Source organism: Lynx rufus, unplaced genomic scaffold, assembly GCF_022079265.1.
Source record: "Lynx rufus isolate CCGP_SWC_20201006 ecotype Redwood Valley unplaced genomic scaffold, mLynRuf1.p SCAF_3, whole genome shotgun sequence".
Classification (NCBI taxonomy): Eukaryota; Metazoa; Chordata; class Mammalia; order Carnivora; family Felidae; genus Lynx; species Lynx rufus.
This window is the reverse complement of record NW_025814845.1, coordinates 162,742,981-162,760,061: the sequence shown is the minus strand read 5'-3', so window position 1 is coordinate 162,760,061 and position 17,081 is coordinate 162,742,981. Positions and strand designations below refer to the sequence as shown.

General features: G+C 38.0%; 1 protein-coding gene across 4 annotated transcripts in view; it reads right to left on the bottom strand.

Annotated features, from left to right (window-relative positions):
• The window catches only part of HOOK3 (hook microtubule tethering protein 3), a 131,751-nt gene that overhangs the window by 112,822 nt on the left and 1,848 nt on the right, over positions 1–17,081 (bottom strand). For all 4 annotated transcript variants that reach the window (XM_047091532.1, XM_047091534.1, XM_047091531.1 and 1 more), the window contains one exon: positions 10,624–10,709. In XM_047091532.1, coding sequence (XP_046947488.1) covers positions 10,624–10,709 — 86 coding nt within the window. The remainder of the gene's footprint in view (positions 1–10,623; positions 10,710–17,081) is intronic.

Sequence of the window (17,081 nt, the reverse complement as noted above, 5' to 3'; positions counted from 1 at the left end):
ACAGCAGAACCCTAGAACTTACTCATCTTGTATAACAGAAACTTTATACTTACTGAACAGCAAGTATATTTACTTGCCACTTGCCCCATCTGCTAGCTCCTGGCAACTGTCATTCTAATGTCTGTTTCCATGCATTTGATGATTTTAGATACCTCATATAAGTGGAGTCTTGCACTATTTGTCCTGTGATTGGCTTATTTCACTAAGCATAAATGTCTTCCAGGTTCATCCACGTTGTTGCATATGGCAGTATTTCCAAGAACCATGCAATGCATTTGGTTAGTGTCTCTGTCTCACCTCTTCAGGCTCTTTAATTTAAAACAGTCTACCTCCTTCCTTTTTTCTCATGACACTGACTTACTGAGGAGACTAGGTCAATTGCCCTGGGAAATATCTTACTTTCTGGATTTGCCTAATTGTTTCCTCATGATTTAATTTGTTTCTCTAGCCTCTGTACTTTTCTGTAAATGGAAGTTAGAGCTAAAGGCTAGATTTAGATATATTTTATAGATACATTTTAAAAGTACAGTTATCAGGATTCTTGATAGGTTGGATGTGGGATGGGGAGAAAAAGAAAGTTTTATGGTTTGAGCAACTGGAAGGCAAGAAATACCAACTGAAATGAGATTTTTGGCTGAGTGACTTTTGGGTAGCAAACAGGGAATTTAGTTTTATGTATAACTTTGAGATATCTTTTAGACTCAAATGGAGACATTGAGTAGAAAATGAGCTAAGTCTAAAAGTTAAAGGAAAGATTGATGCTGGATACACAAACTTGAGAGTCATTAAGACATGGATGACATTTAAATCCATGAGACTAAAAGAAACCATCAAGGAAGTGAACACAGAAAGGAGTAGAGGAGCAAGGCCTGAGTTCTTATGCACTCCAGTGTGAGGAAGTAGGATAGAAAAGGAAAATGAGTAGAGGAAATGCAGATCATCTGGTGAGACAGGAGAAAAACCCTGAAGGTTGGGGTGCATGGGTGGCTCAGCCAGTTGAGTGACTCTCTTTCTCTCTCAAAAATGAACAAACATTAAAACAAACAAACAAAACCCCAGAGGGTAACAAGGAGGTAAGTACTTTGAATGCTAATGTCAGGTCCAGATACGGATTGAAAATGGGCCATGAGAATCAGCAATGTGTAGATAATTGGTGGTCCTAAAAAGTGCCGTTTTATTAAAAAGAATTTTTTAACGTTTATTTATTTTTGAGAGACAGAGAAACAGAGCATGAGCCAGGGCGGGGCAGAGAGAAAGGGAGACACAGAATCTGAAGTAGGGTCTAGGCTCTGAGCTGTCAGCACAGAACCCGATGCAGGGCTCGAACTCATGAACTGCGAGATCATGACCTGAGCTGAAGTTGGACACTTAACTGATTGAGCCACGCAGGCGCCCCTAAAAAGTGAAATTTTAATAAAATGATTGGGAAAAAAAAATCCCTGCCTGAAAAGTGCATTTAAAGAGAGCAGAAATAAAGGAATCTGAGATGGTTGGATACAGACTATGCTTTAAAGAAGTTTTTGCTACAAAAGGAGGAGAAATTGATTGACAGAGGTGAGATCATGAGAAGTATTTTTAAAGAGAAAAGAAGTAACAGTGTGCTTACATGCTAATAGATACGATCCAGCAGAGAAGGGAAAAGTGATGATGTAGGAAAGAGAGGCAAACTGGTTAAGTGATGATCTTGAGTAGGCGAGAGGCAATAGGGTGCAAAATACAAAGTACAGGTACTGACTTTAAAATAGAACCCTTCCCTATCAACCCCACAGCTCATGTGTAGACAACACATTGCAAGGCAAAGTCAAACTGATGCTGGTAGGTGGGTACACATCGTCATGGGATTCCACGGAAATTCTTTTATATTTGTTTCAACTTCCTGAGAAGTAGGATGTATCCTACCTTGTTAAGGGGATCAGATGAGAGAGAAGGTGATACTGGAGGTTTGAAGAGAGAAAAGTGTGAGACAGTCATCTAGAAGGTTGGGGGAATGGGAAGACTAGGGCAACGCAGTACAACTGTGGGATTCCATAAGGTAACACTTGCAATTTTGTGGTGAGAAATTTAAAATGAGATCCATCAGCATGTTTGCTTTTATTTTTCAGCTGGGTTCGGCTGCATAGGTAAGAAGTAAAACTGGTGGGACGGTAGATTTAAGCAGAGTTGTGGTTTTGCCAAACAAATATGAGGAGGGCAGCAAGGCTAAAAGTATACACAAGGGAGTGATTATGATTGACCATGCAATTTCAGCTAAATAAGAGGAACGAAAAAGAGATGAAGGTGGACAATGTTGAGATCCCTCTGGCAGAAGAAAATCAAAGAATTATTGGACACTTGATACCAGAGGAAGTGAGGTGGAAAGACAGGAAACAATAATCAGACAGTGGTAATGAGAAAACTGAGATTATGGAGGGATTACACATTATCACTAATTATAAGGTACGGGGTATGACCATGGGGATGAGTGGCTGAAATCTAGCAGAAGACAAGATCAATGGAGAAGTAGTTCAAGAAACTGGTAGGCAAGGATATCCAAATCACCAAGAATTTAGATAAGAGTAGTATTGAAAAGAGCCAATCGTGTGCCAGGATCCAAAACTGTTGAGAAACAAGAAGAAATGATAGCAACAATGAAGGGTAGTGGATGATATCATAAGATTCAAAACTAGGGTTTTAGGGAAGATGAAGGAGAATGGTCTGGAACAGCACTGAGGAGCACCGCCTCTGGGCTAAGTGTACTTCTAAAGCCTGTGGGAGTAAAAATAGCCATCACTTGAGAAGCCTGCACAAGTAGCATTAGGGGAGAACCAGATTTCTTTCAGAGCCAAAGCTGATGAGGAAAAGTGCTGATTGTTCTTTGGCACACATACTGCAGGTTAACCAAGAATCACAGGCTTAACAGCACAGTCAATTTAAATCCTGTGCTCTCTGAAGTGGGTTGAAAATAGAAAATTCATTTAACAGTCACAGTTCCCTCAAGACTTAAGGGAAAAAATAGGTTTTCGTTTTGAACACCTTAATGTTTCTGGTGACTGATCTATTAGTAAAAAATATTTAAACAAGTAAGAATTTAATCATCTATGGATGATGTCTGTCTGGTCATTAGGCAAATCAACATAATCAAAAGTCCTGAAAATATGGGAAAGGGATCTTTTTAATAAATAGCGCAAAAAAGAAAAAAAACAATCCTCTATACAAAAAATAACTCAAAATGCATCATAGACCTGAATATAAGCACTGGAACTATAAAACTTCTAAAGGAAAATGTAGAAGAAAATCTTAAGTGACCCTGGCTTTGCTAAACATTTCTTAATAAACAAAAAACAAAAAACAAAAAACAGGGCATCTGGCTGGCTCAGTCAGTGGAGTATACAACTCTTGATCTTCAGGGTTGTGGGTTCTGGTGCCATACTGGGTATAGAGATTACTTAAAAACAAAACCTTTAAAAACATAAAAAAAAAATGAAAGAAAAATAAATTAGATTTTATCAAAATTGAAAACTTTTGCCTCTCAAAGACACTATTAGGAAAATGAAAAGGGAAGCCACAAATTGGGAGAAAATATTTTAAAATATACATCTGAAAAAGGACTTGTATTTAGAATATAAAGAACTCTAAATTCAGTAATACAAACAATCTAAATAAACAACAGGCAGAAGATTACGGGAAACCATTCACCAAAAAAGATATACAGATGGCCTGAAATGATGCTCGACATCATCAGTGATTATAGAAATTACTTAAAAATAAAATCTTAAAAAACACCCCACAAAACACTGACCTTACAAGTGATGGTGAAACTGTGGTGCAATAGGAACATTCATACACTGCTTGTGGGACCACAAATGGCACATCCACTTTGGAAACACTTTGGCAGTTTCTTAAATATTAAACACACACTTAGTTAGAGAGGGAGCCAAACCATAAGAGACTCTTAAAAATTGAGAATAAACTGAGGGTTGATGGGGGGGTAGGAGGGAGGGGAAAGTGGGTGATGGGCACTGAGGAGGGCACCTGGTGGGATGAGCACTGGGTGTTGTATGGAAACCAATTTGACAATAAATTTCATGTAAAAAAAAATATATTAAACACACTTAACCATATGTTCCAGCCATTCCACTCTTAGGCAGGATTTTACTTGAGGGAAATGAAAACATATTTCCATACAAAGATTTGTACACTAATGTTCAGAGCTGCTTTATTTGTAACAGTCCTAAACTAAAATAACCCACATGTTCATCAGCAGATGAATGGATGAACAGATCATGGTATATCCATACAATGAAATATGTATGAACTATTACAGGCAATAATATGAATGAATTTTAAAATAATTATATTGCATGAAAGCCATACCTTCTCCCTCAAATAAGAGAATATATTGTGAGTCCACGTATATAAATTTCTAGAAATTGCTAATTAATCTATAGTGACGGAAAGCAAATCAGTGGTTGCCTAGAGATGGGAGAGGGGTGGAAAAAGGAGGGACTGAAAAACTTTTTGGAGTGATTGACACATTCATTATCTTGACTGTGGTGATAGTTTCACAGGTATCTACTTAGGTGAAAATTTAACAAATGCTATACTTTAAAAATGTACAATTTACTATATGTCAATTTCATCTCAATGAAGCTGCAGAAAAGGGGAGGGAAGTACTAGAAAGAAATGAGCTATCAAGTCACAGGGAGAAATCTTAAAGGCAATATTGCTACGTGAAAGAAGCCAATCTGAAAGGACTACATATGATTATGATTCCAATTACCTGACACTCTGGAACAGGCAAAACTATGGAGACAGTAAAAAAGATCAGGGGTTGCTGGGAGTCTGTCTAGGGGGAAGGAGGGATGACTAGGTGCAGCAAAAGGGATTTTTAGGACAGTAAAACTCCTCTGTATCTACACGTATCTACAGTGAACTTTAATGTAAATTAGGGACTTTAGGGGTGCCTGGGTGGCTCAGTTGGTTAAGCAACCAACTCTTGATATTGGCTCAGGTCATGATCTCATGGTGGTGAGATCAAGCCCTGCATCGGGGCTCTGTGCTGACACCTTGGAGCCTGCTTGGGATTCTCTCTCTCCCTCTCTCTCTGCCCCTCCCTTGCTCACACTATAAATTTATAAAAGAAATTAAAAAACTTAAAATAAATTTGGGGGCACCTGGGTGGCTCAGTCAGCCAACTTCAGCTCAGGTCATGATCTCATAGTCCATGAATTTGAGCCCCACATCAGGCTCTGTGCTGACAGCTCAGAGCCTGGAGCCTGCTTTGGATTCTGTCTCCCTCTCTCTTCTGCCCTTCCCCAGCTCACAGTCTGTCTCTCTGTCTCTCAAAAATAAACAAACATAAAAAAAATTTTTTTTAATAAAAAAATAGAAAATAAATAAATTAGGGACTTTGGGTGATAATGATGTGTCAGCACAGGATCATCAATTGCAACACATGTAGCACTCTGGTATGGGATGCTGATAGTGGGGGAAGCTCTGTGTATAGTGGGGCAAGGAGTATGTGGGAATTTGCCATACTTTTCTCTCAATCTGCAAAAACTTTTTTTAAAGTAGTAAAATATACATAAAATTTGTCATGTAAACTATTTAAAGTGTGTGGTTCAGTGGTATCAAGTGCACTCACATTGTTGTGCAACCATCACTAACATCCATCCCCAGAACTTTTTCATCATCCCATTTGGAAACTCTTTTCCACTCAATTTTGCTGTTAAACCAAAACTTTTCTTAAAAAAACGTGTCTTTTAAAGAGGGGGACATGAACCTATATGGACAAAAAAAGAGAAAGAAGACAACAGCAACAAAATTTTAGAAGCTGGAAAGCAGATTAATAGGAAATGATTTAAAAAACTAAAAAGAGAAAAAAATTACAGTAACAAGAAACATACTTACATCCATTTATATTTGCTAAAATTTCTACTTAAACTACAGTAAGATACAGTTTTTCACTTACCAGCTCAGATAAAATGAAAAGATTTGCAATTTGCAATGCAACTCTCTGCCTGGCACCCACCTTTTTGGCTTTCCTCATACCTCTCTGGCACTTCTGCTGTTTGAGGTTCCAACCAAGAATTAAATGTCAAAGTTCTTCAAGGCTCAGGCTACACATATTTTCTTCTTATGCTGTACTATTCCCCAAGTGACTTAACCCACAATAATGTCTTCAATAAGAGATAGCCAAATTGATTCTGGACTTCTCTTCTACCCTCTCGATCTATGTGATCTATTGCTAACTTGGCATTTTCTCTTATGTCTCAACACCAAAGTCAGTGTCCCCCAAACTAAACTCATGATACATCCAGCACTCCTCCATAGCAGATCACCCTTCAACGTTCCCACATCAGTCATTTGCACCTTCTTCTATGTATTTGCTTAAGTTAGAAACTTAAAAGTCAATTTTGATACCTCCCATACCAATCATCAACATTTGGCTTTCTCTACTATTTTGAGTTCACCCACTTGTCTTCATCTCCTTCACTACCTTCTAATCCAAAGTACCATAATCTCCCTTCTGACTTACTACAAATTTCTTTCCAATTGATCATCCCTCATCATTATGGCCTCTTCTAATTTATTTTACACCTGCAGAATATTTTCAAGATGTAAATCTGACTAGAATTCAAATAAAATCTTAAAAAAAAAAAAAAAGAGGGCCATCTGGGTGGCTCAGTTGGTTAAGCGTCCAACTTTGGTTCAGGTCATAATCTTGAGGTTCGTGGTTTCAAGCCCCACATTGGGCTCTGGGCAGACAGCTCAGAGCCTAGAGCCTGCTTCAGATTCTATGTCTCCCTCTCTCTCTGCTGTTCCCCCCACTCATTCTTTCTCTCTCTCCCTTGTTCTCACTCTCTCTCAAAAATAAACATTAAAAAAGAAAGAAAGAAAGAAAGAGAGGAGCTCCTGGGTAGTTCAGTCAGTTGAGTGTCTGACTCTTGATTTCAGCTCAGGTCATGATCACAGGATTGTGGGATTGAGCCCTGCCTTAGTCTCCATGCTGAGCCTGATTCTCTCTCTGTGTCCCTCTCCCCTTCTTGCATGCACTCTCTCTCTCTAAAAAAAAAAAAATTAAAGTAAATAAAAATTTAAAAAAAGAAAGAAAACCGGTGCAGCCACTCTTGGAAAACAATACGGAGATTCCTCAAAAAGTTAAAAATAGAACACCCTGGGGTGCCTGGGTGGCTCAGCTGGTTGGTACTCTGACTTCAGCTTAGGTCATGATCTCGTGGTTCGTGAGTTCTAGCCCCACGTTGGGCTCTGTGCTGGCAGCTCAGAGCCTGGAGCCCGCTTCGGATTCTGTGTCTCTCTCTTTCTCTCTCTCTCTCTCTCTGCCCCCTCTCCCGCTCACATTCTCTCTTTCAAAAATGAATACATGTTAAAAAAAAAAAAAAAAACACCCTATGATCTAGCAATCACACTACTGGTGTTTATCCAAAGAATACAAAAATACTAATGCAAAGGGATACATGCACTCAATGTTTATAGCAGCATTATCTACAATAGCCCAGACTTGGAAGCAACCCAATATCCACTGAATGGATAAAGACAATATGGTGCACATTGAGATACACACACACACACACACACACACACACACACACACACACACAGTGGAATATTACTCAGCCACAAAAAATTATGAAATCTTATTATCTGCAACAATATGGATGGAACTGAAGTGTATTATGCCAAGAGAAATAAGCCAGAGAAAGACAACTACCACATGATTTCACTTATGTGTGGAATTTAAGAAACAAAACAAACCAGCAAAGGCACCAAAAAAAAAAAGAGAGTTAACTATAAAGAACAAACTGATGGCTACCAGAGGGGAGGAGTGAAATGGGTTAAATAGGTGATGGGGATTAAGGAGTGCAGTTGTGATGAGCACCAGATGATGTACAGAAGTACTGAATTACTATACTGTACACCTGAAACAAATATAACACTATGTTAACTAACTATAATTTTTTTTAAAAAGTTTTAAAAAATGTAAATCTGACTGTTAACTCTTCCCTGACCCCAAATCCCTCAATTGCTTTTCACAGCCCTTGGAATAAAGACATGAGGCCCTACGTGATCTGGCAATATCTATCTTTCCAATCTCATTTTGTAACATGCTCCCCTGTCTCTGCTTTAATCACTCAAACCCTCTCTCCGTGGTGGTGTTCACCATGCTCCATCAGCCTATGAGGCCTCAGTGTATGCTCTTCCACATGCTAAGAAATCTGTTACCAATCATCTTGCAGATTTAATTTCTTTATTCAGGTAAATGTTTGCGTCTTCTTTGATTAAGTTAAATAAGCCTCTTTACAAACTTTCATAACATTGTGTATTTTTGCCCTGGAGCACTGGTTATAATAGCAATTTTGTTTTCATAGTTATTTAAACTCTGTTTTTCCTAAGGCTATAAACTCTCTGAAGGTACCTGCCCTGTGGGTTGTAGCTTACCCTTGTATCACCAGTGCTGGACACAAAGTAGCCATTCAATAAATACCACAGGGACAAGGAGGAACTGAACTTCCTTGAAATCATACATATTATACAGTTATTAAAAATAAATAACATGCAACAATATGAATGAATCTCAGCCATTATGTTGAGTGAAAGAAGTCAGACACAAGAGTACATACTGTATGATTCCATTTATAAGATGCCCAAGAACAGAGAAAACTAATTAGTGGTGTAGATGTCACAATCATGACTATTTGGGGGCAAGGGTTATTGATTAGGACGGGTCATGAGGGAACCATCTGGGTGGTGGTTACTTAGATGTGTATACACACACAAATACATACAACATGTACATACACAAATTCACTTTATTATGCTTTTCTGTGTATGTTATACCACAACAATAGGAAAAACGGAAGGCATTTTGTGGGAAAAAGGTAAAAAAAAAAACTAAGTACTGATGAAAAATATGCCTACAAGACTTTGGTAAATTAAAATACTGTATGTTATGATCTTGGTTTGGCAAAACAATATACACATACAGTCCTTCTGGTTTCTGCAGTGACAGAAATCCTACCCTAATTAACTTAAACAAAAAATCCATTTAGTGACATATACTTGGAAAGCTTAGCTTCATTGAAACTCTCTAGACCATTCAACTTCTAAAACTTATTAGGGCATCACTCAGAGGTGACCATGAAAATCACAAGCTCACTCTTCTCAGAGTGCTAAAACCAAGCCTGATCCAAGGTTTCAAATGAGCCTTCTCACACTCCATCAAGAAGTCTATGCGCCTATGTATCTGGAGAGATGTGCCACGTAGTTCTGGAAGAAAGTGACAGCAAGCTAGTTATCAAGCATGAGTCCCCAGTACTAAAGGCACACTGATAGATTCTCTGAAATGCAGGCATCTGAACTGCTTTTCAGATGGGCAACTCTACATAGTCCGCTGCAAAGTGAACAACAGCAAAAATTCATTTACTGATGATATTAATTCTTAACACAACTGCAGGAAATCCCATTTATTGATATGCAAATCTCTAATATCATGAGGCCTCAAAGTGCTCAGTGCTTCAAAGACAGAAGTATCTCCCTATGGGGCGCCTGGGTGGCTCAGTCAGTAGAGGTCTGACTTCGGCATAGTTCATGAGTTCAAGCACTGCTTCGGGCCCTGTGCTGACAGCTCAGAGCCTAGAGTCTGTTCAGATTCTGTGTTTCCCCCTCTTTCTGCCCCTCCCCTGCTCGCTTGTGTGCACTCTCTCACTCACTCTCTCTCAATAATAAACAAAATTTTAAAAAAAAGTATCTCTCTCAAATCACATCAAACCTAATGATTTTTTAAATTTACATGTTATGATTTATTTGAAAATTTCCCAGATCAAAAGTTGAAGATAGCCATACAACATCAGTTTTACAACTACTATGTTTTCAAGTACTTAGAAGGAAAGAATCAGGTATGTTTTGTATATCCCAAACAAGTATGTCCTTCTTTCAGTCATTCAGTAGACATGAGTATCCATGATGCAAACTGAATCTTGAAAAACTTATGATATTTGTGACCTACATAGGGCATTTTCATATCATTCAACCAAAAACCAAACACTGTGCTAGGATACAACTGTGAACAAAACAAATCCCTGCCTCTGTGTGGAGCTTACACTGTGTGTGAGTGAGTGTGTGTGTGTCTGTGTGTACATGGATGTAGAGGAAGCAGCATAAAACAAATGAATGCGTGGTATATAAGATGGTGTTACATACTTCAAAGAACACAAAAGGTTAAAAGGGAATGGTTGTCACTTATTTTATATGAGTGGTCAGAGAAGGCCTCACTGATAACATTTGAGCAAAATCCTTTAGAGGGATTAAGTCTCTAGATTCTGATACAATGAGAAAATCTCATCACTAACATGAAAATTTCTGCCAAGCTTATGCTGAAAAACACAAGAGCAAATAATTCTGCTAAAACTACTGGAGTGTTATAACAATTAAAGCCCTAATTGAACTTTCAGCCAGTCAATCTGTACCTAAACGAGTACATGCCATCAAAATTTTCACCGACACAGTTCTTATTCTACATCCAACACACGTTTCATATGAACCCTTTATTTTTTGTCCATATTTTCAATCTAATAAATATTCACATATAAAAACATACAAAAAGACAAAGCAATTTATTCTTACATTTTTTGAAGAACCTGGGCCATCACAACCCCATTCGTTAAATCTTCTACGGTCTGGCATGGTGCATCCACGTTAAATGTCTGGATCTGGGGAAAAAAAAAAAAAGGGAGAGGTGGGGGAGTTGAGTTCGGTGGATTCCATGATTAACTACACAGAAGATTTCTTAGCTTATTTTTGTGATTATCTCACCTTGGGAGTAGGAATAAATTTTAAAAAGTGGAAGAGTTGGAAACATTTTCCCTTGTGGGAAATTTCCTGCAGGTTCTTACTGTAATTTTTTCCCTTGGGTAGGAAAGAAATTGTGCTGGGCACTTGGTGACTTCCCAGCATTCATTCTCACCACAGATAATCAATCTAAGCAAGTCCTGATATCTTCATCTCCTCTACCAGTGACAGACTCTGAGATTGACAGGGCAAAGGCAATTTGAACCAAAGAGCTTACTTGAGCTTTTGGAAAAGAAAAGCCAATCTCCTCTTTTTAAATTAAACTAAATTTAGTGGTTTTTTAATCTATCTATTTTTTTAATCTATTAAATTAAATTAAATTAAGTAATCTCTACACCTAACATGGGGCTCGAATTTATAACCCCAAGATCAAGAGTCACATGCTTTACTGCCTGAGCCAGTCAGGAACCCCAAAGCCAATCTCCTCTTGATGTGAACACGTATGTTGACTCAATGGTCACAAGCAGTCATCTTGGCTCTTAATGGAATCCATTTTACGATGAGGCCAATGCAGTGTATGACAGAAGAAGGATACAAAGACCTATGTCCCTGAGGCCAAAACTGAGCCACTGAATTAAAAACTGTTGAAGTCTCAAAGCATATGAGATAAATTTGTTTAAGCCTTGCCAAGTTGAGACTTCTTTTACTTAAAACCAAAATATCTTTATACAGATGTAGAAGTTACATTCACTGCAGTAGGTTAAATATTCAATTAATTTTTATTTATTTATTTTTTTAAAGTTACATCCAAGTTAGCATATAGTGCAACAATGATTTCAGGAGTAGATTCCTTAATGTGCCTTACCCATTTAGCCCATCACCCCTCCCACAACCCCTACAGCAACCCTCTGTTTGTTCTCCATATTTAAGTCTCTTATGTTTTGTCCCCTCAATTACTTTTGAATTTAAATGTATTCTGAATTAGGGGCGCCTGGGTGGCTAAGTTGACTAAGTGACTCTTGATTTCAGCTCAGGTCATGATCTCACAGTTGTGAGATCTCATTCCCTTGCTGGGCGTGGAGACTGCTTGGGATTCTCTCTATCCCTCCCTCTCCCTCTCCCCCACACTTGTGTGCATGTGCGCAGGCGTGCTCTCTCTCTCAAAAAAATGTATTCTGAATTAGAAATTTGCAAAAAAAACCCCAAAAACTAACTTTGTACTAGTCAACATGACAAGGCTGAGAAATAGTAGAAAGTATTTCCACGAGTAAGATAATACAGCCAAGCCAACAATGATTATACCCAATAGTGCAACCAAGACTTAAAAAAAAAAAAATCACTGAGAAAAGACAGAGGTAGGCCATGCTCTTGCAGTTTATAGGTTAGCAAAAAGAAAGAGCAACACAAAGATTAGAAGTGAGAGTGGGATGCAGTCTAGGAATGAAAAACGTTTGCTTACCATGGGATGGGGGGCAAGAATAGGAGGAAGAGATGGAACAAGGAAAAGAGTATAATGGTGAAAGATGGGGCTAAAGAAGGAAGCATTATTGTACAAAACCTCGTAAGCCATGTTAGGACTTTATCCTAAGAACAATGGGGAGTAAGCAAAGGACCCCAAGCAGGAAATGAGATTTGCACTGCATAAAAACCACACTGGCTGCAGTATGAAGAAAGGATTGGAGGGAAAGAGGCAGGCACAGAGACTTATTTTAGTAAGTTTACATTATGAACACCGATGAGATCAAACTAAGTAGTGACAATGGAAATACTGGGAATAACAGTTCTTCTCACACATTTTTATTTACTGGGTTACATTCTCAGAAGTGAAATTACTAGTCAAAGTGTATGTACATTTTACGGTTTTTGATAAATATTGACAAACTGCCCTTAACAAATAGTCTAGTAATTTAGTCTCTTGCTAACAGAAGATGAGTGTCTACTTCTTTGTACTGTATCATCTATCAAACCTTCAAAAAATAAAAAGGCTGACAAGTGCAGTCAGTGGCTTTTCCATATTTTCTATATAGGAGAGTCTTGTGGGCGGTGGTGGTTATGGTGACAAAAACTAAGGGAATTACCTTAAAGCATATGGCAAGTGTATTTTATCTAGGTATCCATTTGGGAGAAGCAATGAAAAGTCATTCCCGGACACTAACCTCAAGTCCCAAAGTCATTCCCGGACATAACCCCCTACCAGGGGTTCAATAAATAATTAGTAGATGGTAGGGGTTCAATAAATAATTAGTAGATGAATAAATGGAACAAATAAATACCTCTGCAGGAACTGAGATTAAAGTTTACTCCATACTATCTCTAGTTGCCTCTTCAATGGTAATATGGTAACAACAATGTAGTTTAAAGAGATAAGCACCTTTCATTTTACAGTTGATACATCAATCTTTCCTGTAGGTTTGTTTAGAATGAAAAAGCAGCAGTGAGAACCACATCTCATTCATCTCTCTCACTAATCTTAGTACAATGTCTGATACAGAACAAGCCCTCAGTATGTTTTGAATGTAATAAACTAATTCTATCCCCAGCTTTGCCCCTAATTTGCTGTGTGAACCTGGGTGTGCTACTTTACTTATTATGAGTTTTTCAATCTAGCAATTGGGAAAAATACATTAGGGGGAGATGTGCTGCTAAAAGAATATATGAGAAAATGAATGCACATTAGGTATTTTAAACTTATAAGCAGTGATTCCCAAACCTGGTATACATCAGAATCATCTGGGAAGTTGCAGAAGTCTAGGAATCTACCTTTAACAAGCTTACCAAATAATTCTTATGTGGTGGGGCACTGGGCATTTGAATCCTTCTGATCCAAAGCAGATTAAAAAACTTCCTCTGGCCAATCAGAAGAAAAAACTCAATAAAGCAGGCAATTCTTCAATAATTCTTCAATTTTTTAATAATTCTTCTTAAATAATTTAGTTTTAAAATTCTGTTTCTGTCTTGGGATTTAGAAAAAACTATCTTCATCCTGATTTTTTAAATGTGGCTTTCTCTGTACTGGGTCTTGAGGTAAATAATTGATCATGAGGGTAGATGATGTTCATCTCTGCTCTGAGATAAAGTAGAGCAAGTCCCAAAGAAAATCTGTTTTTATGGAGTTTCCTTTAGGATGATGAAAATGTTCTTGGAATCAGATAGTGGTGATAGCTACACAACCTGGTCATCATACTACAAACCACTGAATTGCACATTTTAAAAGAATGAATTTTATGGTATGTGAATTGTACTTTAAAAAATAATCTCTCCTCTACCAGTTCTCATAACCTCTGAGTTAACATCTACAGCATATTTTGGGATAGCAGTACAGTAAAATTTAAAGATAATTACACCTAAAAGCATTAAGATGTGAAATTCTATGGGAAAGGTCATAATCTCTCTCTCAGTTCCAAAAAGCTGTATTAATACTATCCAACCTCCACTTCACCCTCCTCAACAAAAGCATGAGAAAAGTAAAACATGAAATCACCTGGAATTAGTATCTCTAGAACCGCAGTGCTCAACCACAGGTGATTTTGCTCCCTATGAGACATTCTTGTTTTTAACAAATTAGTGGGTGCCATTGGCATCTTGTAGGTAGAGGCCAGGGATGCTACTTTCAAATAAACAGGGTACTGTCCACAACAAAGAATTATCCAGCCCCAAATGTAAGTAATGTTAAAGTTAAAAATCCCTGCTCTAGAGCAGTGGTTCTCAAAGTGTGGTTCCGCAGGTCACTAACAATAGCATCTCCTGGACGCTGGTTAGAAATGCAGAATCTCAGGTCCCAGCCCAGACCTACTGAATTACAAACTCTGGACATGGGGCCTAGCCATCAGTGTTTTAATGAAACTCCAATGATGCTGATCAAACACAGAGATAAAGTAACTTATCCAAAGTCACCAACAGTTAATATGAGACAAAGATAGGATTTGAATCCAGGTAGTCTAATGTCAGAACCTATACTCTTGCCTACCATTTTATGTTGACCCTCAGTTTTAAAAAAGAAAGAAAATTAAAGCTTTTAAAAAATGTGTGCTTTAACTTTTGTACATGGATTTCCTATTCCTCCATCAAAGGACAAAAATTGTTGGTAGAAGAGAGTTAGGCAGAGCAGAGAGAATGGAATGTGGGAGATACCATCACAATAATTATACCTTCCTCAAGTCTACACACTAGTACGCATTTCACTGGCTGCTAAGTAATATGAAAATTACAAGGATATGTTAATATTGCTGGGTTTCCCAGAAGAAATGTGAGCGTATGTGACGATTCTTTTCCCACTCAGCTTCTTGCCATTAACTGGTAGTGTTCCAGATTTTTTCTGGTTTTTCAGTTTCTAAAACCCAGGAAAGCACAATCTTTTCATGTGAAGTTCAAGAAATTAGGCTTGACAGGTGTAATAGGCAGGGCAGATTTCTCTAACAGGTAAGAATACATTTTGACTCAGAGGGTGGGGAGAGGAGGTAGAGTGGAAATTTTCAAGCACATCCTGCTGAACTTGCTTGCTGCATAAACTCTGATAGGGAATTTAAGTTTAAAGTATTTTCCATTGGTAGGATGATACCTTGTCTTTTCCTAAGTATTCCGCTTTCAACAAAAATTTGGAACATTTGGTTCTTGAGCTAGTAGGCTCCTTGATACAATAACAATTTATCCAGCATTTAAAGCAATTCCATGTCCACAGAAATGAATTCTGCATAGGCGACTAACATACATCCCTTTAGACACCTGAGGTTTTATTATTTTAACTATTCCTAGTGGAAGAATTTTTGAAGTATACTATATACCACCTATCTAGTACTAAATGCTATGTAGTGAAAATAAACTTTTGATATTCAAGATGATAATTATGATCTTCAATAACTGAGCATGGAGGCTCTTGAATTCTATAAGGCTGTCAGTTCAAAGGGTGAATCACCCAGACTGAACTTTCAGTTCTTGGATCTTCTAGGTCACTAGCAGCTGTCTTGTATCTTGCCTAATATTACAGTTACCTTCTAACCTTCTGTGTGCACAGAACCCACATGACCAAGGCGGCTAGAAGTTTACGTAAAATGGAGCAAATCAGTCTAAATGGGAGTTTATTCTTTTCTAAGTAGGCTCTATGCCAAACATGGGGCTTGAACTCAAGACCCTGAGATTGAGAGTCACATGGGTCTACTGATTTGAGCCTGCTAGGTGCTCCAATGGGAGTCTTGTCTTTGGAGTGTACTGCATACATTTTTTTCTCTTACACTTGGTTTTGGAATTGTTTTCAGCATAAGCTGGCCTCCAGATATGAGGGGACCTACTAGACTAAATGTACACTTTCAGCTACCTCAAACATTTTCTGCACATTTATTCTACTTTTTATAATGACAAGTTAAAGAAAACAAATCCAGCATTTAAACTCAACTTTATTTTGAAAACATTTCAATGCACAAGGTTTTAAAATGTTTCAAAATCTCAGAATTGTAAATCTTTGTGTAGACTATGCTCTCCAGTTTTGTTGACAATCTCTAACTTAAAAAAAAAAATTTTTTTAATGTTTATTTTTGAGAGAGAGAGATACACACAGAGTGCCAGCAGGGGAGGGGCAGAGAGAGGAGGAGACACAGAATCAGGATGCAGGCTCCAGGCTCTCTGCTGACAGCACAGAGCCTGATCTGGGGCTTGAACTCAAAGACCAGAAGATCATGACCTGAGCCAAAGTCGGATGCTTGACTGACTGAGCCACCTAGGTACCCCGACAATCTCCAATCTTATTTTCTCCAGAAATTTTCCTTGATGAGCTTTCCAGTGACATTTCAAAAATCCTTTTAAGTGAGTTGGTTAAGTGTCCGATTTCGGCTCAGGTCATAATCTCACGGTTAGCGGGTTTGAGTCCCACTTCCCGCTCTGTGTTGACAGTTCAGAGCCTGGAATCAGCTTCGGATTCTGTGTCTTCCTCTCTCTCTTGCTCTCCCTGGCTAGCACTGTGTGTGTGTCTCCCTCTCAAGAATAAACATTGAAAAAAAATATTTTAATCCTTTTCTACAATACCATATTCCCTGACCTCTCTAGTATCTGATACCTGTTTTTTTTTTATATTTACCAGATTCTAAATAGATGCTCTTATATTGTGTGCTTCTGTTAGTATCCCTTCAAACTTCCCTTTATGATTCTTCCTCTCTATTTTTATTAGCATTTCTCACTAAAATAATTGCACCGATTACCATCTTTTTGTGGATGCTCTTCAAATACACCTCTACTTCCAAGACTTGTCTTTCTAGACTTTAAGCAATGTAGCCCTACTTCAGATTCAGTTAGCTTCCTCATCT